Source organism: Girardinichthys multiradiatus, chromosome 13 (genome assembly GCF_021462225.1).
Source record: "Girardinichthys multiradiatus isolate DD_20200921_A chromosome 13, DD_fGirMul_XY1, whole genome shotgun sequence".
Taxonomy (NCBI): Eukaryota; Metazoa; Chordata; class Actinopteri; order Cyprinodontiformes; family Goodeidae; genus Girardinichthys; species Girardinichthys multiradiatus.
The window spans coordinates 39164979-39187882 of NC_061806.1; the positions used below are offsets into that span (position 1 = coordinate 39164979).

Consider the following 22904-nt stretch of genomic DNA (forward strand, 5'->3'; position numbering starts at 1 on the left):
CAACTAATTGCCATCACAATACTCAACAGGTTTTATCAGTGGCAACAGGAAACATGCACATCACCCTGTACACACCATCCCTGCCCGAAAACATGGTGGTGGCAGCATCATGCATTGGGGATGTTTGTTTTTCCTGCAAGGATTGGTTAGCTAGTCGGTCAATAGGAAGACTGATGGAACAAAATGAAGATCACCTTCCAGCAGGACAGTGACCCTTAAGATACCATCAGGGCTACAATATATTGCTTTAGATCAAAACAGATTTATGAATTAGAATGGCCCAGTTAAAGTCCATCATATTCCTTCCACTTTACACTGATTCACTTCTTTGTATTGTTCCATCAACAAAAATTCCTGTGAAACATATTAAGCTTTGTGGTTGTGTGACAAAATGTAAAAAAACATTTACAGGTTGCAGATACTTTTGCAAGGCTTTTCACTTTTAACTGTGAACTTCCATACCGATAAATACATCCGCACCCTCCCAGAGACAACCCCCGCCTGTTGCATGGTGCGCTCTTTAAATCCTCTTCAAAGTACCTCTGTGGTCATCAGATAAGCCCGGCTTGAAGTGCAGAAAGCGATAACCGCTATAAGATTGTTCCAAACATTTTAAGATTTCTGCCCTCTGCTGTTGCTGTCTAGCTTTGGAAGATGGTTGGGTGTTTGAACCATAATTTGTTGATACAGTGAGGAAAATAAGTATTTGAACACCCTGTGACTGTGCAAGTTCTCCCACTTAGAAATCATGGAGGGGTCTGAAATTTTCATCTTAGGTGCATGTCCACTGTGAAAGACATAATCTAAAAAAAAAAATAAAATCCAGAAATCCCAATGTATGATTTTTTAAATAATTTATTTAAGTGTTCCTGCTGCAAATAAGTATTTCAACACCTGTGAAAATCAATGTTAATATTTGGTACAGTAGCATTTGTTTGCAATTACAGAGGTCAACGTTTCCTGTAGTTTTTCACCAGGTTTGCACAAACTACAGCAGGGATTTTGTCCCATTCCTCCACACAGATCTTCTCCAGATCAGCCAGGTTTCTGGGCTGTCGCTGAGAAACAAGGAGTTTGAGCTCCCTCCAGAGATTTTTTATAGGGTTTAGGTCTGGAGACTGGCTAGGCCACTCCAGAACCTTGATATGCTTCTTACGGAGCCACTCCTTGGTTATCCTGGCTGTGTGCTTCGGGTCATTGTCGTGTTGGAAGACCCAGCCACGACCCATCTTCAGTGCTCTAACTGACGGAAAGAGGTTGTTCCCCAAAATCTCGCAACACATGGCCCCAGTCATCCTCTCCTTAATACATGCAGTCATTCTCTCCCATGTGCAGAAAAACACCCCCAAAGCATGATGCTTCCACCCCCATGCTTCACAGTAGGGATGGTACTCATCATTCTTTGTCCTCCAAACACAGCGACTGGAATTAAGACCAAAAAGTTCTATTTTGGTCTCATCTGACCACAGAACCTTCTCCCACGACTCCTCTGGATCATCCAAATGGTCATGGGCAAACTTAAGACGGGCCTGGACGTGTGCAGATTTAAGCTGGGGAACCGGTGCCATCCATGACTTTAAACTATGATGTCTTAGTATAATTACCCACAGTAACCCTGGAAACAGTGGTGCCAGCTCTCTTCAGGTCATTGACCAGCTCCTCCCGTGTAGTTCTGGGCTGATTCCTCACGTTTCTTAGGATCATTGAAAAGCCACGAGGTGAGATCTTTCATGGAGCCCCAGTCTGAGGGAGATTGACAGTCATGTTTAGCTTCTTCCATTTTCTAATAATTGCTCCAACAGTTGATCTTTTTTCACCAAGCTGCTCGGCAGTTGCTCCGTTGCTCTTTCCAACCTTGTGGAGGTCTACAATTTTGTCTCTGGTGTCTTTGAACAGCTCTTTGGTCTTAGCCATGTTAGTTGTTAGAGTCTTACTTTTTAGAGGCGGACTAACGGGTCTTTGAGGGCCATAATTTCTGCTGATTGGCAGGTGTTCAAATACTTATTTGCAGCAGTAACACACAAATAAATGATTAAAAAAATCATACATTGTGATTTCCGGATTTTATATTTTAGATCATGTCTCTCACAGTAGACATGCACCTAAGATGAAAATTTCAGACCCCTTCATGATTTCTAAGTGAGAGAACTTGCACAGTCACAGGGTGTTCAAATACTTATTTTCCTGTATGACCCACAGCCAGACCAGGAGAGGGGTCCCTTGTATTTCCATGGTCCTTTAATGTCGACTGAGTGCCATGGTGTTCATCCTAAGCCTAAAATTTACTTTCTTCAAGTTGCATTCTTTAGTTAGCCGAATAGACGCTGATGACAATTTATATGAATGTCACCACAATATCCAAGTATTTGCAGCTTATGAAAAATATAGATAATAAACATAAAATAAAAAAATAAACATTTTAATAAGTTTGATTAAAGCTAGAATATCTAAAAGAGCCTGTGAGCTTTTGATATTCAGACTTTCCTCCAAAGAAAAATGTCCCTGCAGCTACTAAATGGATTGTCATGAAATACACTCATGCACGTTTGTTGCCCTGGACTTGTAATCACATCAGTGTTTGAATAACTTCCTTCATACATTATTCATTTGCAGCCATTATCAGGTCGAAATAATTTTTAGTGCTCAATCTTACAACCAGATACATGCAGCTCTAATGAGATTCCCATCAGCCTCTAATTTTCTGCTATTTAAAGCTAATTTACTGGCACTAGTGCCTAAAAATACTTGCGAAAGCAGACCATCTGCACGAAAGGTTCTTGTACTGTTTTGATCACTCATACCATTTATGACTGAGACTGTTAAGTCTCAAATAACACAATCAGAATGACGCTAGATTCTTACCCTAGCAGGCTAGTAACCAGGGCCACTGTAGACTGCGGGTAAACAGCTATGGCAGATTTACTGGTAGGGAAGAAACATCGATGTGCTTTAATTAATTATGGCCTGCCATTACTTTGACTGCAAACTTGGTCCTCACATCATCGACACAGCTGCAGCACATCGACAATCTTGAGTTTGAGTGACAATTCTTGCTGTGCAGGGGAGGGTTGTGAGCAGCGCATACACAAGCGTGATTTACACTGCTATTCAATTCAATTCAGTTTTATTTATATAGCGCCAATTCATAACACATGTCATCTCAAGACACTTCACAACAGTCAAGTTCATACATTCCAATTAATTCTAACCATTGAACAGTGCAGTCAGATTCAGTTATTTATTCAAATTGGATAAAAAGTTTTTCTATCTAAGGAAACCCAGCAGATTGCATCCAGTCAGTGACTTGCAGCATTCACTCCTCCTGGATGAGCATGTAGAGACAGTGGACAGTCACTGGCGTTGACTTTGCAGCAATCCCTCATACTGAGCATGCATGGAGTGACAGCGGAGAGGAATAACTCCCTTTTAACAGGAAGAAACCTCCAGCAGAACCAGGCTCAGTGTGAGCGGCCATCTGCCACAACCGACTGGGGGTTTGAGAGAACAGAGCAGAGACACAAAAAGAACACAGAAGCACTGATCCAGAAGTACTTTCTATGGGAAGGAAAAGTAAATGTTAATGGATGTAGCTCCTTTAGTCGTTTCACCTAGAAAGAAAGAACAGATAAACTCTGAGCCAGTTTCCAAGGTTAGAGTCTGAAAGAGAGAACATAGAGTTAGTTACAGTTAAGCTCAGTCAATCGCCATGTCTAGGAGAGAGAAAGGGTTAAACACTAAAAGACAGGGCTATGTGGATCATCGGTAGAGGGTGAGCATTAAGTTGTTGCCAGCAGAAGCTCGGACGATGCCCCTCTCCAGAAAGGTGTCACAGGTAGACACAGAGCCAGGCCAGGTGTAGCTTCTAGGAAGAGAAAAGAGAGAGAACATAAAGTTAAAAGCTGAAATAACAGCAAATAATGCAAAATTGGAGAGTAGTGTGAGAATGTAGCGAAGAGGGTGAAAGTGGTCGTTATGTCCTCCAGCAGCCTAAGCCTATAGCAGCATAACTACACAGATAGTTTCAGTTCAGATTATTTATGAGACATTCCTCCTGGCTCTGATTGGTTGTTTCTGACCCAGCGCTGTGTATTTCTGCAAATGGCATTAGGACTAGTGGGAGGAGACCAGAGGAGCTGCTTTTTATTTTCCCCCACACATAATCTGTCTCATGTTCTACTGTCAGGTCATAGTGACAGTTTTAACAGTTAAAAATATATATATATTTAACAAAAATTATCTACTGCAGCTTTAAAGTCACATAAAGATTTAATTTATTAAGGGACAAAATTTATCCAAACTACCAGACAGTATGTTAAAAAGTAATTGACCCCTAAACCTAATAACTAAATGGCTTTCAATTACTGCCAGGGAGTCTTTATTTGTTATATCATAAAACGGTATCTACTTAAGTGATTTCTCGATCCTGAGTCTGGAGTAATCAGTAGTCAACTGTCCCAAAAAATTTTTTTTTAAATACAATTGAAGATTTAAAGAGGCAAGCATTTACTTTTTCACAGAGAGCCAGGTTGGTGTTGATAGCCGTTTTTTAAGCCGTCATTTAAAAGCTGCATTTTTTCATTTACCGTGTGTTATTTTTGTCTGATAATTAGGTTTGTTTGATGACCCGAAATATCTTAAGTTTGACACAAAAAGCAAGACCTGAAGAAATCAGCAAGGGGACAAAATAAACGTTACTTTGAGCGGTCGATATTAAGAAAAACCCTGATTTATCAGGTTTACTTTAGGAGTAGAAAGTTCTTTAAAGTAATTTAAGTTCAATGGCCAGTCTTCCCTATGCCTTGCTTAATGGCACTGCTCTCACTTCATGGTCATCTATAGTTAAGAGGAGCTGCTGTTTGGAAAGAGGATTTTTAATTTGTGTTTTTTGGCTTGATGTACCGAGGAAATGTAGATTCATTCCCAATGTGCTCCCCCAGACGTCCTCTCAATCCTGCTGTGCAGATTCAGCTTTCCTGACTCCACAGTTCATTAAAAAATTAACACTGCAAGATGTTGCTGGTAGCCCCTCACTGTGTCTGCAACGTTTTAGTCAGTTCCCAGATAGTCTTGATGAGCTGTTCCTGTGTCAACACTGAAAATGAGTGTTAAATTGAAGTCATCTTTGTTTTTCGTTCACGTTATGGTTCACAGGCTTCTAATTGGTTGTCACCGTTTGAGACAACAGATTCGAGTGACTGCCAAAAGATAATTGCAGCAGCAAGAAGCTTATTTAGATTAGTTTTTAATTTTCTGCCTTAATATTGCATGGGAATCTCCAGCTTTCTCTAATAAAACTTGCAAGTTTGTCCTGTGATTATAAAAGCGTAATAAATGCTTGTTTTATCTGGTGCAAAGGGGCTCTGTCTAACAAGCTGTTGTGATAAAGGGCTCAAACAATTTGCATTTCCGTAATCGCCTTTCTAGGTTGTACTTTCCAGCATAGTACTTCTTGTTTTATCTGTATTTATTACTCAAACTGCCGTCCTTTCATTTGCCCTTTGCCGTTGACACAGACACTTGATTAAAAAGTTGTTGCAAAGTCACAAAGCTTTTTTTATGGCCCACACATCAGATGCTGCAATACTTAACAGACCTCAACAACAGCTTTGGTCTTGTTTTAGTCGGAATATTTTAGGTTTACTGGTGCATCTGTGATTTTACATCTGACATGTAAAGTGTTGCCGCTTAATTTTTACAGATTCTGTTTGTTTATAGCTCTGTGTGTTTTTGCCTAATAAAGACGTATCAGTGTCTGCTGGGGGGGTTTTGATGTGGAAGTTGGTAATTGGAAGCCGTCTCCTTAACTCTGAGGGATTATTAAAATTATTTTGTGGCAAAAGCTTTTATTTTCTAAATTTAAGAAATGTATTATCTTAATATCAGTTTGCTATCAAATTGTCATTTCAAACCCTAAGCACCTTTCACTTTTTGTGTTTCTAAACTGAAACAAATAGTTTTCAGATTTGGTGCAATTATTGAACAGGAAAAATCAGAATTTAAAATTTTTCCCATGTTTGAGCTGTAGACAGTTGTATTGATTGAGGTAAACTGGGCCAGTTTTAACCTTTTGCCAAATGATTGGTGTCACTAGTTCTTAAGGCTCCAACAGACTCGGGCATACTTTGCTCCACAGACGTCCGCTCAGATTTTACAACCACGCACGCATACTTAATGTCACACAATAAACTGCTCAGTGCCAAAAAGTCTCCACATTGATCAGTTTCACACATAAAACAGCTCATACTTTTCAATTTTAATTGGATAGACATCTGGAAAACAGTTTTAAATTAGTTCCCCCACCACTGCCTTCCCAGTATTAATAAATATCAGGCCAAAAATCTGACTCAGTTTACTTTGATACTCACCTCCGACAATATTTTTGACACAGTTGCCAGGCGATAGCTGGCAGCGACACACTGCTGGGAGGATGCACAGTGTCATTGCCTCTCTCTGCTCCGCACCGAAGGTGTGTGGTGGATGTCCTGGTGGAGAAGAAACGGGGTTAGGTGCTCAACTAGCTCATCAAACTTGCTGCTATCTATTTGGAAGAATTCCTGCTGGTTTCCTGCTGGTTCAATGGCCTTATATACAACTTTCCTTTCTTCTGTTTTAGCTACAAGGCAAATTAGCATGTGGGAAATTGATACGTTCGCCTGTGAAGTCTCAAACGGGCGCAGACAGTGCGCGTGGAGTCCACGCCGCTCACTGTACACCGCAGTATGGCCGACTCTATGGGAGCCTTTAGATGTTCAGGCCTGACATTTCCAGCCACACCTGCTTGAGCAAGAAAGTTCTTTTTTAAATCATGCAGTTTGAGTAAAAAGACATCCACTTGAAAAGGGCATATCAGCACTTTTGTTAAACGTTTTTGGGGTCAGTCCAACAAAAGATTCATGTTATGGTTTTATAATTTTATACTCAGTCCAATGAGCGGGAACAATTAGAGGCGCACCAAATTCGAAGCCGCTTTCCGATCTTTTCTTTTTGAAAAGCTTCGACGAGTTGCTACGGCGGTCTACTTGATGTGAACCCTGACCTTCACTCTGAGATTTCTGAAATTCTGCCAGCATTTCTAAATCCAACATGTTCCATAAGAGACAAAGATTGACGATCAAAAGAATGAAACTGAGCAGCACTGACAATAGCCGTCCTGTTATCTGCGTAGAGCCTTGATCTCTCTAGCTGTCTCACAGCCTGAATGAAGTCTTAACATGTTGTAGAAAACAGTTTTCTTTTGAAATGGCTTCTTTCATCTCTGTGAGTCCCCTTTCTTTTGTTTTAATTCCATTACTTAGGCTGAACAACGACAGAGGGCTCTTCACTCTGTAGCAACATCCACACTAAAGAGCATTCACTGATTAGAAAAAGATCTTATTTTTGAGCGTCCAACCTGCCAGTCACAAGTCAGGGCTACAAATCTGCTGGTTCCTGGTAACAGCTGATTTCTGTGTGCAACTAAAAAATGCCCTTTTTGGTCAACGTCTTTCTGAAGAAAAATAATTTAATTTCAACTAAAATTCAACTCTGTTCTGATTTTGTTTTTGCTGCTCATCGACCACATGTTAATTTGTGGGTAAATGTAAACTGCATGTTTTCTCAAACGAGGGGTCTTGACTTACTATTTCTTCTTAAATAGTTGTCTTTATCAGCACTTTTAGAAGCAAATTCACTCTTCGCTCATATATTTATTTGACTGTCACCGGAAGGACATCAGGACCGCTCTGGCCTCAAATCGGGGAAATTCAACATGTTGGATTGTCTTGGACCCCCTATATGTATGGGGTGTTCCCCGAGGACAAACAAGCATGCTGTCTGTTGAATGAGACGTGTAGCCAATCAGAAAGCATGGTGACTGAACTCACGTTTGATCTGGAGAGGGTTTGTGAGATTTCCCGTCTGACATCTGAATGTTTGTGAGGGAAATCTGTTTGTTATGTTGTGTGATTTGCTCGCTGTGTGGCTGGACATCTCACACTGTAGGACCAAAGCTGTCATATCTAAGATTTTCTTTATCACACGTGGGGTCTCTCAGGTTTAGAAAATCAACCGACAATTTGAAAATCTTGCCGTGTCAACCAGGCCTAAAGAGACAATGTTTCTATGATTATATCCGTCATGATCCAACATGGTCTTGTTATTTATATAAACCTGTTTGTAGAGCTTTAACTATACAATAATTACCTTGGCTAAGATTTTTCTGCTGTTTGCTTACTGACATTTAAATGTTTTTGTTGTATCTTCTAGGTGTCGGCATGGGGAGGTTATGTGTTTATTATCAACTTGATTCCTCTGCATGTGTTTGTTCTACTTTTGATGCAACGCTACAGCAGAAGAGTCTACATCGGTAAGTTGCACAGAAAGCACAAGCAATTAAACTAAAGAATATCTTTCTCTGTTTGACCTCCTATTATAATACCCTCACAAACTGTGTATGACGTGGAGACATTGTTTTCAGAGCTTTTCCCTGTGGATCAGAAATGTTTGCAATAAACAGGAGATCCACAGGCTTTTCCAAACATTGTTACCCCCCAGCATTTGACCCCACAACAGGCTTCAGTGCCCAGTCATGTCTGTACTCATTACTGACGACCACAGGCGCTTCATCATCAGCGATGCAGACATCCTCACGCCCACATGCCTCTTTACAGTAAAAGCAACCACCTGCTACCCGATCCTCTTTACCTTTTTTTGCAAATATCTGCACAAAGCTGTGCTATTCCTCAAAGCATCCCAGTTCCACTTACAGCACCCTGCAAAAGCATACGTACCTCTTTGAATGTTTCCACATTTTGTCACTTTCTAACCACAAACTTCCATGTATTTTGAGTGGTTTTATTTGGTAGACCAACACAAAGTAGCACATAAGTAAGTGGAAGGAAAAGGATACATGGTTTTAATATGTTTTACAAATAAAAATCTAAAAGATGTAGAGAATTGAAGATGTTCAGTGCAGGTTTAAGTTGGGAAACAACATCCTATGGCACTACTACAAACCGACCAAGAAACGGCCGTCTACCTAAACTGACAGGCTGGGGATGGGGAGTGTTTATCAGATAAGCTATCAAGAAGCTCATAGTAACTCTAGAGGAGCTGCAATGATCCACATCTCAGCTGGAGCAATCTGTAAACAGGACAACAGCTAGTCGTGTTCTGGCCTTTCTGGAAGAGGTGCAAAAAGAAAGTAATCATTGAAAAGCAAAAAAACGTACGTCTAGCCGTGTACAGACCTGGTACAGACATATGCAGAAAGACTTGAAGCCTTAATTGCAGAGGAAGATGGTTAAACAATGTATTGTATTTAGGATGGCTAAAACAAATGCTTGAAAAAACTGATTTACAGATTTCTTGGAAAAACGTTGTTCTTTTTCTTCTACTTTATCATTTTATCATTATGCTACTTTGTGTTGCTTTGTCACATAAAATCGCAATAACATCCATTAGTTTGTGGTAGTAATGAGAAAAACCTGAATAGGTAGTTAATACTTTGCAAGGCATTTTACCACACAGCAGCTCTGCAGCCTCAGTGAACTCAGTCCCTCCTGTAGTCTCTCATGGAAGCTGTCAGCTTACAGTAGGCAGGAGTTCACAGCAGGCCCCCATTTAACAGTCAAGATAAATGAGATGATGTCAAGCTTTATCCATGCATGGACTATTAGTTGTACTCACAAAGCATAGTGTTTGAGAGATTTGAAGTACATTCTGGCCTATTTGTGGTGAGATGGCTTTGGCATACCTTCACTCCAAACAGTTCTTCAAAAGTGAGATGATTTTTTTTCCACTGATATTTGCAGCCTGGGCATTATTCAGAAACCTTGTACCCCATTTCATAGCAAATGAGTAACAAAGAGATGAATTTAAATGCATATATTTAAGATAGAAATGACATTTACCTTTTTCTTTTCTTTCTTATCAGAGCTCCTTTTTCAGAACTAGGTGTCTCTCTGTCTCAAATAAGGATCCTACACAAAAGAATCTTCTGCTTAAATTAAATGCCTTGCAGGTTACGTTCCCTGGCAATTCATCTTTTTTCTGACTCGAATCAATAGCAGATGTGTGAAAAAGAGATTGCGGAGGGAAGGCACAGCTACTCCAGACACGAGCCTCACTCTTCAGGAAGAGTATGAAATCTTAATTAAGCTGGTGTGTCTGTGAATCGGTTCCCCCCTCGAAGCCACAGTAGGCTGGGAGTTTCACTGTTCCAGGATGCCTCGTCACACCGGCCCCCCTGCCACATTGTACCAGGCCAACTCTCATTTTCTCAGCAAATGCCATTAGATTAGCTATTTTGTATTTACTCCCTGTGAAGTACGGCAGTGAAAAATCAATAGACTTTAAACACCTCTATTGAGGTTGATTTTCCCTCTTAGTGGGAGCAAAACTGGAGTGCAGTAATGGATTTGTTTTATGCTGTAATTTGTTTTCATTGTTGGATGTCTTATCTGGTGTTCCCTTTGTCTCTCCTCTCCATCTGCTTTATTTTTTCTCAGCTTACAGCACGTTTTACATAGTGGGGCTCATACTGTCAATGCAGATCCCTTTTGTCGGCTTCCAGCCAATCAGGACCAGCGAGCACATGGCTGCTGCAGGTAAGACCCACCCTCCGTACCAGCAGGGGAGTAGTGTTTGCTTATAAGAGCCCTTTTGTTTTTTGTAAAAAAGCCGTCCAATAAATTAATCTTTTATTGTAGAACCCGAATCCCCCACTGATAAATGTAGAAAACAGCCTTTAATTTGAGTTAATTTATACAGAGAGGAAACATGTGGCAGATTAGTAGGTAATTGTTTTTAAAAATCACCGATGCAACAGAATAGATGGAATTTATGATGAGAAATGTGTAGGGACCCTGCAAAAACGGATATGAATGATCAGCCTTCTTCGATGGCCATCTGAGACCTCAGAGCTAAATCCTATAAGAAAACCCGTGGAGTTAGCTGGAGAGAGCATAAGAGAGGACTCTGGACTCTGGGCAGTCGAGAGATTGTGTAGGAAAGTGCATTATCATTTGTAGATGCATTCCAACCAGTGGATACATGTTCTTCAGGATAAATCGGGAATAATTTCCTCCTCTGCTACCAGTGTTAATCACTCTCTTTAGGAGAAAACGGATCTAAAGTACATTTCTAAAGATGAAACAAGAAAGCACCTTTCCATGCCGGTCCTGCGTGCAGCCTATGCAGTGCCTCTCCAGTTTTGCTTTTGGAAAGTTTATTAAAGCCTGCCGAGTTTGAACTCTCAAGTGGGCCCATCTGCTGCCTGGGAAACAGGGATGAATACATTGGAAAAGGCACAATTCTTCTGTTCATGCTTGGTTTTTTTTTGGCACCTTTTGAAAACAGAGTAAAGCCCTTTTTTGGAGAGTTTTCTTAACTCTGCAGCAGGTGCAAGTTGAAGTGTCACTTGCAGCTGTTTAAAAAAAAAAAAAAAACATCAAAACATTTTACCCCCTGGTTTTGGCTCCCCTCTATCTCTCAGCAAGCAAATGTGTTTTAGTATCATCAAGGTAGCAGCTGCTCAGAACATCTGGTGGCGGCATTCATGGAGCTCAGTGGGAACTGTGAAGAATGACTGAGCCACAGACCCATCAGGGCCGATGAAACGTTGCCCCCTTAGGCGGGAAAGCAGAGCAGCATAGACTGACAAGCATGTTAGCAGCACGGCAGCCCTCCAGGAGACAGGCAGGAACCTTTCATGCAAGCTTTGAGAATGGATGGTAGGTGATGCAAAATGGGGAAACCAGGTCGCCCTTTCCTTCCTATTTTTATTTTGAATGATCCGGACAAGCAAAGAGGTGCTGGAGAAAACGGCTCAAAGAAAGCCAGAGTAAAGGAACGAAGAAAAGTGCTGCGAATAAGGATAAGGCAAGCCAAAGAGATGGGTTTGTTTACACAGAAACGTCTCATGCATTTAAAATATGTTGTCCTGAGGTATTAGTCTTCAACATCTGCCTGAATAGCCAAAGGGGATCTCATAGACTTCTTTGTAGAGAACTCTGCTGAAATGACAAACCCACTTTGTACTCAGCAGGAGGCAGCATCAATCCGAGCCTCCTCAAACATTCAGCTGGAGTTTCCTTTGGATGTTTGCTCAATCTTTTGTCTGCCTGTGCCTTTTTCTCAGGTGTGTTTGCACTTCTCCAAGCCTATGCCTTCCTACAGTACCTGAAGGACAGACTCACCCGACAGGAGTTTCAGACGCTCTTCTTCCTCGGGATCTCTCTTGCTGCCTGTGTCGTCTTCCTCACAGTGATCTATCTCACTTACACAGGTCTGTATCGCCATTTTGACTTCAGGCTTTTATGGCCTTTGAAAACTTGAAAAAAATATTTAGAACCAAGCTCACCTGGCTGTAATCAGACCTTGCCTCTGCCAGTTTTGTTTTTCATCCACCCGTGTGTCCATCCATCAGTACCTACCTCCCTCGCTCCATCCCATCCATTATCTCATTCTGGTGTCCATCCATCTCCAGAAACGTAAGAAATCTGTAAGATTTCTTAAGTTTTTTTCTTTTATGTCAAACTTAAATGCTGCAGATCATCAAACTAATTTTAATATTGGATAATGTGAGTAAATACAAAAAGCAGTTTTCATGTCATGATTTCATATGTTAGGGGAAAGATATCCAAACCAACGTGGCCTTTAGGGAAAATGTAATTGCTGCCCTTTTTAACTGTGATGAAACTACATTGAGCTAAATTTTCCAATCCAAACCCAGGCCCTGATATAATTTGAAACAAACGGTTGGAAAAGTAAAGTTTATCTTAATATTTTAAAGAAAGTGTCGTTATCCAATATTAAAATTTTTTCTGAGAAAGTGTGATTAAAAAAGCAAAAACTAAATAAGTCTGTAAGTGGTCGTCTATACTTTAATCTGTTTTTACATAGGGGTGCCCATCCATCTATTTATCCTGCAGTCTGTAGTTTTTACAGTTTTAAACACTGAACTTTTGTATTCATACCTGATGAACTGACAGCCTGGACAAATATTAAATCCTGACCTGAAAAACTCTGCAGTATCTCTCAGCAATTTCTCACCATCCTTAGTTTTTTGTCGCAATATTATTTATTGCTGCCTTTTTTTTAATTGAGTAAAATTGCAGATCTAATGGGCTCCTTTTAAAGTGATGCTAAGGATGATTTTACAGACCTGGACAGCTTGACATGATTACTATACATTCAGTGCAACATTGCAGCTTGTTAAAGGAAGAAAAGACCACAAATAAATCCATTTTCTTCCTGATTTTGACAGCGGTGTAGCAGAAATGGTGGTTGGTGGACAGTTAATTTGTCTGGGCAGAGATCAGGTTTGATGGTGATCCAGACCTGGGATTTAAGCCATTTCAGATCTTTATTTTCCTTTATTTTTGCCAAATGGTGCCATGTGCTCATCCAGTACCATCCCTCTCATGGCCTGACCTGCAGGCCCAGCGGGCTGCTAATCAGCATTCTGTGCGTCTGAAAATTTAAGTTGGAAGGCAGAATGATAAACAAGCATAAACAGACATGGATGTTGGAGCTTTGCATACGAGATGTTTTTTTGTGCCTGTTGGTGAACTAGTTTTTGTATTTTTGCATGTTCAGCCAGCTGCGTGAACTTTGGAGATGTTGATGTTTTTCCTAGAAATGTCATCGTGCTGTGGCCACTATGCAGGCCATAAAATTCCTCTTCACATCCTATTGATATCTGTTTCTTTCAGACTTTAAAGTATAAATTCTCCTGATCCAGATCTCGAAATCATCCCCTCGCCTTTCCTTACATGGCGGTGCATTGCCTCGCTGTACATACTAAAGGGAAAGAGAAACAGTCGACATTCCTTCAGGTGTATGGAAACTTTGTTTGCAAAGTTTTAGCTGTTACGTTTGAAATTCAGCGTTCTGCTACTCAGGATAATATACACAGCCTGTCCAGGACTTCTCCAAGTGCAGACAGATGGTAGAGCATTACGTACGGACTGATGACTCGCATGGATGCCGACATTCTGTCACTTGGACACTGGCTTCGTCTGGTAAAACATTGCTGTCTCTCTGCCATCAGAATTTAGCATTAGGACTCGGTGACTGTTGGGTGCGTCGTGCCAGTTTTTATCAGAGATACTACCTGCTCGACCCCGTCTGTCAAACCTTTTTATTTCAGAGTGCAGAATACATTTACAGTACTTTTTCTCCTCGGTATCTTTACCACTGAGCCAGGTATTGATCAGTCAAATCGGTATCATCCTATGAATTACCTGCTTGTGTGTCTACCTTTTTATTCCTGTACAGACTTCCTCATCTGTGTTTCTGCCTGGTTTGGTTTACAGCTTAGTTGCTTGTTATTTAGAGATCTCTCCATCTTATTTAAAACACCTGAGCGATGGAGCAATTACAGGATGGAGTGCAGCTCGATGTTGGTGGAAAGATTTTAAGAACAGTGGAGTGTGAGTGTGTGTACCATTTTAATTTGTTTGGGCTCCATGAACCCCCAGGAAACTGAGCTGAAATGTATTCCAGATCAAAGCCTAAGAGAAGACATTTTTAAATGCACTGTGCGCTCTAATTTGCAACTTAAATGGTTTCACTTACATTTAGAAACAAGTCAATTCCACTGATTAAATAGCATCAATAAAATATACACTGCTTAAAAAAATTAAAGGAACACTTTTAAAACGCATCAGATCTCAGTTGGAAAAAAAGAATCATGCTGGATATCCATGCTGATATGAAATGGGTAATGTGTTAGGAACAAAAGGATCCCTCATCATTTGATGAATATGAAAAGTATCAACCCACAGAGGCCTTATTCCAAAGTCACCGATAAATTAAAACTGAAAAACTAAAGCAGCAGGCTAGTCCTATTTGTTGAAATCATTGCAGGAACTTAAAATGGTACTCAGTAGTCTGTATGGCCCCCATGTGCTTTTATGCATGCCTGCCAACGTCAAGGCATGCTTCCTTATGAGATGATGGATGGTGTCCTGGGGTATCTCCTCCCAGATGCTGAACAGGGCATCACTGACGTCCTGCACACTCTGAGGTGCAGCCTGGAGGGTGTCCTATGGACCTAAACATGATGGCCAAGAGTAGTTCTATTGGATTTATGTCAGGGGAGTGTGAAGGTGCTAGTGCTGCCCCTGCCATTTCTGGTGTTCTCTGGCTAATGCCAGTTGAGCTCCACGAGGCTGGGCAGTGAGCACAAGGCCTATCAGAGGACGTTGGGCCCTCAGGCCACCCTCATGAAGGCTGTGTCTAATGTTTTGGTCAGAGACATTCACACCAGTGGCCCGCTGGAGGTCAGTTTGTAGGGCTCTGGTAGTAGAGTAACTCCCTGTCTTCTGGATTCTCCTCCATGCTCTTGAGACAAGCGATGGTGCGTATTGATGTGCCATCATGCTGGAGTGGGACTGCCTGTGGAACCTCTGTAGGGTTCAGGTGTTGCCTCATCCTACCAGTAGCGACACTGGCCCTGGTCAAATGCAAAACTACTGAAAAGCAGTGAAAAAGAAATGGAGGGGAAAAATGCTTGGCCTCCACCTGCAAAACCATTCCTGTTTTTGGGGTCGTCTCATTGTTGCCCCTTTAGTGTACCTGTTGTTAATTTCATTAACACCAAAACAGCTGACACTGATTAACAACCCTCTCTACTGCTTAACTGACCAGATCAATATTCCAGAAGTTAAACTGACTTTATATATTATACTCTGATTTAAAAGTGGTCCTTTAATTCTTTTGAGCGGGTTATTTTAGGCATCGACACGTTCTCTGCTGAGGGTTTTCTTGAATAGGTTGCAGTTAAAAAGCTTTGCTTCATGCACTAAGCCACTGGACTGGAAGATCCATTGGACTTGTTATACATTATTTACTTACTGTAAGTCAATATTAGTGATTTTTATTATTTTCTTTAAACTAGGGTAGATTGATAAAAACTATTCCAATGATTGATCACAAAACAAGCACATTTTCCACTAAACTCGATCACTTTGTTTTTATCGTTACTATAAATTGTTAGACAGCAATTGTCTAAATTTGTTTTGGAGTAATTTTATAACATTTATTTTATTGATGAGGTTGTAGGATGTCCTCAGGAGTCTTAATAGGGAAACGGAACAGGTGGCTGAAACACCTGTTTGTTCAAACTAATTTTAATATCAGACTTTTGTCTTCTATAATGTCTTTAGTTTGGGGCATTATGCTTTACTTCTTGAAATCCGCAAGCCTACTTTGTTATTAGCAGTTTCCATTTGAGTCTTGGTTCTACAGCCCTGGTGTGGCTAATAAATATCAACTTGCATTTTCTGGGAAATGTTTTTAGTAAGTTAACTCAAACAAAGTTATGTTTTTATTGCCAATTAATTAAATAATCATACTTGAATTCTCTCTCAATGTCTAATCTATGCTGTTATTGTTGCTGATTTGACCTTAAACCCAAACTGCTACTACTATTAGTCCTGTCCTATTTATCTGTCATCATCAATAGACACACCAATTCAACATTGTTTTGTAAAGCTGCACAATTCTTTTTAAAGTAATACATTTTGTTACTAAAAGAGCTTCTTTTCAAACTTTTATCACAACCTTTGTTTCCCCTCCACTTCATGCTAATTTAGTTCAGCAAACTTTCTGCACACTTACAAACAAACCTAGGATGCCAAAAGTTAAATAAAAAGCATTAAAATCTAAGTATTTCCTTATTGATCGTCTTTTCTGCCTGCAGGATACATCGCTCCGTGGAGCGGTCGCTTCTACTCGCTCTGGGACACCGGGTAAGCTCAGCTAACCTTGACATTTCCTCCGTCGATGAAGCACTTGTTCAGTCAACTGCGTGTCTGCGTGTTTTTCTGAGACGGCAATAAAGCCATCCTGCAACATCCCAGGAGGGAAAACGCTGCTGATGCAGGCTGTGTTGAACAATGCATGAGGCACTCGGTGTTCTCTAGATGCTCTGCAAAGTGTGGGATTTTACAGCACAACCAATCAATCCCTTAAACCCTGGCTTGCTGATATAAGTAGAATGGGGATATTTTATTTGGGTTTTATTTTTTTAACTCTGTCCTCCCAGAAAGTAAACCTAGAAACCGCATTGTCCTGATTTTTCAAGCTGTAGCACCTAACCACAATGTCGTGTTGTTTTTTTACGTCACTGTGAAAGAATCTCAGTCCACTTTACATTATTGATTTATTTAAGCTACATCGGAGGGGTTTTGAGCCTGAACAGCTTGTTTATGGTCATGTTACAGCATCTCAATCTAAGTTTGGACTTTGACTGGGCCTCTCAGAAATTGTCATTATGTTTTAGAAACCCATTCAGAGGGGATTATCTGGTGTTCTTTGGATCATTAGGGTTATTTCATGACATTCTCCTTCAACCCCAGACCATCACACCTCCACCATCATGTTTCACTGTAGGTATGAGGTCCTTTTACTATCACTAGATTTAATATGATGCATGTCTTCTATAGGTCCACTCTCGTCTCATCAGTTCACAGAATATTTTCCCAAAGGTTTTTGGGTTCATCAAGATGTTTTTTGACAAATGCAAGATGGACTTTTGTGCTCTTTTTAGCCAGCAGTGGTTTTCTCTTTGCTTAGTCTCTTGTCTTATTGTTGAATCATTGTTGACCTGAACTGAGGCACGTGAGGCCCGCAGTACTTTAGAGGTTCTGTGTTGTTTTGTGACCTCTGGGATAACTCGAGTAAATTTTGCAGGCATTAGGTGTGGTTTTATTTTGGTTTGAGATCTTTTATCCTCCTCCACATTGTCAGACAGGTTTTAAGTGATTCCTGATTCTCCAGGTCTGGTAGTAATCAGGCCTTGCTGTGGCTGTGAAGTTAAACCAAAAATGTGGTTAATCAGTTATTTCATGATTGAAAAAGGGGGAAATACTTCTTCACATAGAGCCGGGTTGGTTTGGATGGCATTTTTTCCTCTTAATGAATGAAATCATTGTTTGTAAACTGCATTTTGTATTTTCTTTTTAGGTTTTCTTTGTTTGATATTAAACATTTTTTTAGTGATCATTAAACATTAAGTGTGACAAAAGATACACAAACACAAGTAATAAGTAAGGGATAAAAACGTTTTACATAATAGTTTATGTATACACAGAAATGAGAAATGTTCACTTTGACTAAACAAATCAGACATTATGAAATTAAATCCAATTAGTATATAGTGGGCCAAATATGGTTGATTTTATTTTATTTTTTTTATCCTTGATCAGGAAGAACTGTTGTGATTTTCCTGCTTTCAGAGAGAGTACATGAATTATAACCTGTGTTTTCCTCCTATCGTCATGTCTCCATAGTTACGCCAAGATCCATATCCCCATCATTGCATCGGTGTCAGAGCACCAGCCAACCACGTGGGTGTCCTTCTTCTTTGATCTCCACATCCTGGTCTGCACCTTCCCAGCAGGCCTTTGGTTTTGCATCAAGAACATCAATGATGAACGCGTGTTTGGTGCGAAGCTTTTTAAAATGTTTACATCATTAAACGTAAATGTGATCTGTGGCGTTGAGCTGGAACATGCGACGCCCTCAGTGTTTTTTTTTTTAGTTCTGCTGCCACCAGTGTGTTTAGTCCACCTTTTCTTTTAGTATACAGTATATTCCTTATTTTGGCAAAAACTGCATTTCTTAATACATGATTGAGTCAAGCTAAAATGTCATCAGCTACTGCATAGATTTCCTATAATTTGAACATGTTTTTACATTCACGGGGCACAAACCATGATGTCTGATTATTTTAGTGCTTTAGAGGTTGTTTTTTTTTTTTTTAGTAACGTGATTTTCAAACATCTGAATTTCTCACTCTTTCATTGGAGTTACATAAGTTGGTGAGCCCTTCACCAGCGCTTTTAATGGTCTACTAAAACAGGCTTTTAATATTGTCTCTATTAATGCACACAGAGTAAAAGAGCCTTCTTTGAACGCTTCTTTGTATTTTCAGTCGGTAAGGAATCTTCCGCATTCAAAGAAAAATGCAGACAGCCTAGATCATTTTTGTTCATCAGTTAATAAAGTTAGACCTCAGTGCAGCTGGCCAGCTTGTTTTGTGCTTGTCAAACCAGCTGCAAGTAGACGATAAGGCCAATGTGCTGGACTGTGGCATAGATACCTAAGAGGCTTCTGCTCTAGAGAACGACTCAGTTTGGTGTCAGCCTTTGAGTTTGGACCAAACACAGCACAGTTAAAACATGATAGTTTAAACACAATGATAGCCTGGCTGATATCATTCAGCCTTCCAGTATTTATTTTAAATGGAATGGGAAGTTATGATGAGACAATTTCTACATATATACATTATGGACAAAAAAAATCAACACCATGATAGTCTATCGTTCAAGGAATATTGGCCAACTTCAGCATAAAAAAATATATCGGAGTTCAGTAAAACAGACCATTGATTGTTTTTTTTGTAAACTTCGTAAAGCCTGTCTACTGGTGGTCAAAACATAACTTGAGGACGATCCATCTTTTTCGGACTTCAAGCTGCCAAAAATAGGAAAAGTAACATTTTACCAGTAAATATATTTACATAATGTACAGTACAGACAAAAACGTTGGACACACCTTCTCATTCAAAGAGTTTTCTTTATTTTTATGACAATTTAAATATTGTAGCTTCACACTGAAGGCATCAAAGCTATGAATTAAAACATGTGGAATTATATACTGAACAAAAAAGTGTGAAACAACTGAAAATATGTCTTATATTCTAGGTTCTTCAAAGTAGCCACCTGTTGCTTTGATTACTGCTCCACACACTCTTGGTATTCTGTTGATGAGCTTCAAGAGGTAGTCACCTGAAATGGTTTTCCAACAGTCTTGAAGGAGTTCCCAGAGATGCTTAGCACTTGTTGGCCCTTTTGCCTTCACTCTGCGGTCCAGCTCACCCCAAACCATCTCAATTGGGTTCAGGTCCGGTGACTGTGGAGGCCAGGTCATCTGGCGCAGCACTCCATCAATCTCCTTCTTGGTCAAATAGCCCTTACACAGCCTGGAGGTGTGTTTGGTGTCATTGTCCTGTTGAAAAACAAATGATGGTCCAACTAAACGCAAACCGGATGGAATAACATGCTGCTGCAAGATGCTGTGGTAGCCATGCTGGTCCAGTATGCCTTCAATTTTGAATAAATCCCCAACAGTGTCACCAGCAAAGCACTCCCACACCATCACACCTCCTCCTCCATGCTTCACGGTGGGAACCAGGCATGTAGAGTCCATCCGTTTACCTCTTCTGTGCCGCATAAAGACACGGTGGTTGGAACCAAAGATCTCAAACTTGGACTCATTAGACCAAAGCACAGATTTCCACTGGTCTAATGTCCATTCCTTGTGTTCTTTAGCCCAAACAAGTCTCTTCTGCTTGTTGCCTGTCCTCAGCTGTGGTTTCCTAGCAGCTATTTTACCATGAAGGCCTGATTCACACAGTCTCCTCTTAACAGTTGTTCTAGAGATGTGTCTGCTGCTAGAACTCTGTGTGGCATTGACCTGTTCTCTAATCTGAGCTGCTGTTAACCTGCGATTTCTGAGGCTGGTGACTCGGATTAACTTATTGTCCGCAGCAGAGGTGACTCTTGGTCTTCCTTTCCTGGGGCGGTCCTCATGTGAGCCAGTTTCTTTGTAGATGGTTGTTGATGGTTTTTGCGACTGCACTTGGGGACACTTTCAAATTTTTCCCAATTGTTCGGACTGACTGACCTTCATTTCTTAAAGTAATGATGGCCACTCATTTTACTTAGCTGCTTTTTTCTTGCCATAATACAAATTCTAACAGTCTATTCAATAGGACTATCAGCTGTGTACTGTATCCACCTCCTGCACAACACAACTGATGGTCCCAACCCCATTTATAAGGCTTGAAATCCCACTTATTAAACCTGACAGGGCACACCTGTGAAGTGAAAACTATTTCAGGTGACTACCTCTTGAAGCTCATCAACAGAATGCCAAGAGTGTGCAGAGCAGTAATCAAAGCAAAAGGTGGCTACTTTGAAGAACCTAGAACATAAAACATATTTTCAGTTGTTTCACACTTTTTTGTTCAGTATATAATTCCACATGTTTTAATTCATAGTTTTGATGCCTTCAGTGTGAAGCTACAATATTCATAGTCATGAAAATAAAGAAAACTCTTTGAATGAGAAGGTGTGTCCCAAACGTTTGGTCTGTAGTGTATATTTGTAGTTATTAAACATACATAAACATACATCATGAAGTGTATCTTCAGGGTGGAGGCTAAATTGAGAAATATGAAAATTTCTTAACTATCGATAAATAAAGTGTCCAAAGGACTAAAATAAAAGTGGAGAAACTTGTTATGAGTGTAACTGTCATGGAAAAATAACCTGTTTCTGCAGGCGCAGTGTTAATGAAATATGCATCTAAATTTGGCGTGACAAAGCAGACTATACAGTCGGCTTATCAGTAGCACCTGGATGTGATGTCATCTCTTCAGAAGCCCATCGTGGTTCGTTCTTGGCTTGTAAAGAACCCTTACAGTCCCCACCTTTTTAGTTTAACTTCACCTAACGTAATATTCCCATACTTTAGACCACTGCAATCTTTGAGAACTTCACAAACTTGTGGAACTCGGCTCATTTAATAGTGAATAAGAAGCTTTATCCTTCTTATTTGTTATGAAACTGTAGGTCAGATAGTTGAATACACACCACACAGCAGGGAAGGAACTCTCCACAAACTTAGCAGTGGCGTGGATAACAGTCGAAATTTGTTTAAGTAAGAAAATAAAATTCATAATTTTTTCTTAACTAAAAATATCATTGCTAACTCAATCTTGCTTTTGACTTCATTGAAACCCCCCTGCAGTGTTAATGTCGTGTGTCTTTACATGCCTAGGTGGAATGTTGCTGATGTGTTTGTTGAAGGCTACATCAGCCTCCTGTTCCATGATTCAGCTGATTTAGTTTAGCCTCTTTCTGGGTATCTTTACAAAACTTTTTAAATTTGTGACAAAGGACGTTCCAGGGATCAAGGGCAGACAACCTTTTAGTGCTTAAGAAAACAGTCATTGCAGTCCGTCTCTGTTCAGCACTTAATTAACCAATAACAGTTATTGATTAGCCGTGCACCTGTTGAGTAAGGTGGGCACATTTCAAGGACAATGATCAGCCAGTGTTCTCGCTGTTCAGGGTTCTGCAAAGCAAGCAAGGACCTATTATGCTGCCTTATTTTTACGGCTCAGTCTCTTTATTTTGCAGGTTTATCTCCTTTCGGGTCTAACTGAGCTAAATTCACACCATGTTCATCCTTGTCTGACCTTTTGTTCTGCAAACAATTTCTTACCTACCACTTTCATTTCTCTGACTTCCAGTGGCCCTGTACGCCATCAGTGCCGTTTACTTTGCTGGAGTGATGGTGAGACTCATGCTGACGCTGACTCCGGTTGTGTGCATGCTGTCTGCTGTGGCGTTCTCCAGCGTCTTTGAGCATTACATGGGAGACGACACGAAGAGGGAGAAGCCTCCTGCTGAAGATAGCAGCGACGAGGACGACAAGAGGAATTCTGGGACTCTCTACGACAAGGCAAGTCAGGGTGGAAAACACTGAATACCTCATCACAAATTTTTAGTATTTCAGTAGTTCAAAAGTTGTTTTATATAGATCCCTTACACACACTGAGATATTTCAAGTGTTTTTAATTTTGATGATTATGGCTAATAGCGTATGAATACTCAAAATTGTTTCTCTGAAAGTTTTTAAAATTACATAAGACCGATAAAAAAATATGTTTAATACACAAATGCTTAATAAAACGATGTCCATGCACTATTCAATATATGCACTCATTACTGCATCAATGCAGCTTGGAATGCAGGAGATCAGTCTGTGGTTCTGCTGACATGTTAATGAAGCCCAGGTTGCTCTAATAGCAGCCTTCAGCTAATCTGCATCGTTGGTTCTGGTCT

General features: G+C 40.3%; 1 protein-coding gene across 3 annotated transcripts in view; it reads left to right on the top strand.

The window, feature by feature from the left end:
* Window positions 1-22904, top strand: part of LOC124879941 (dolichyl-diphosphooligosaccharide--protein glycosyltransferase subunit STT3B) — a 195358-nt gene that overhangs the window by 155313 nt on the left and 17141 nt on the right. For all 3 annotated transcript variants that reach the window (XM_047384802.1, XM_047384803.1, XM_047384801.1), the window contains 6 exons: window positions 8245-8344; window positions 10488-10586; window positions 12119-12265; window positions 16688-16736; window positions 18279-18433; window positions 22310-22521. In XM_047384802.1, coding sequence (XP_047240758.1) covers window positions 8245-8344; window positions 10488-10586; window positions 12119-12265; window positions 16688-16736; window positions 18279-18433; window positions 22310-22521 — 762 coding nt within the window. The remainder of the gene's footprint in view (window positions 1-8244; window positions 8345-10487; window positions 10587-12118; window positions 12266-16687; window positions 16737-18278; window positions 18434-22309; window positions 22522-22904) is intronic.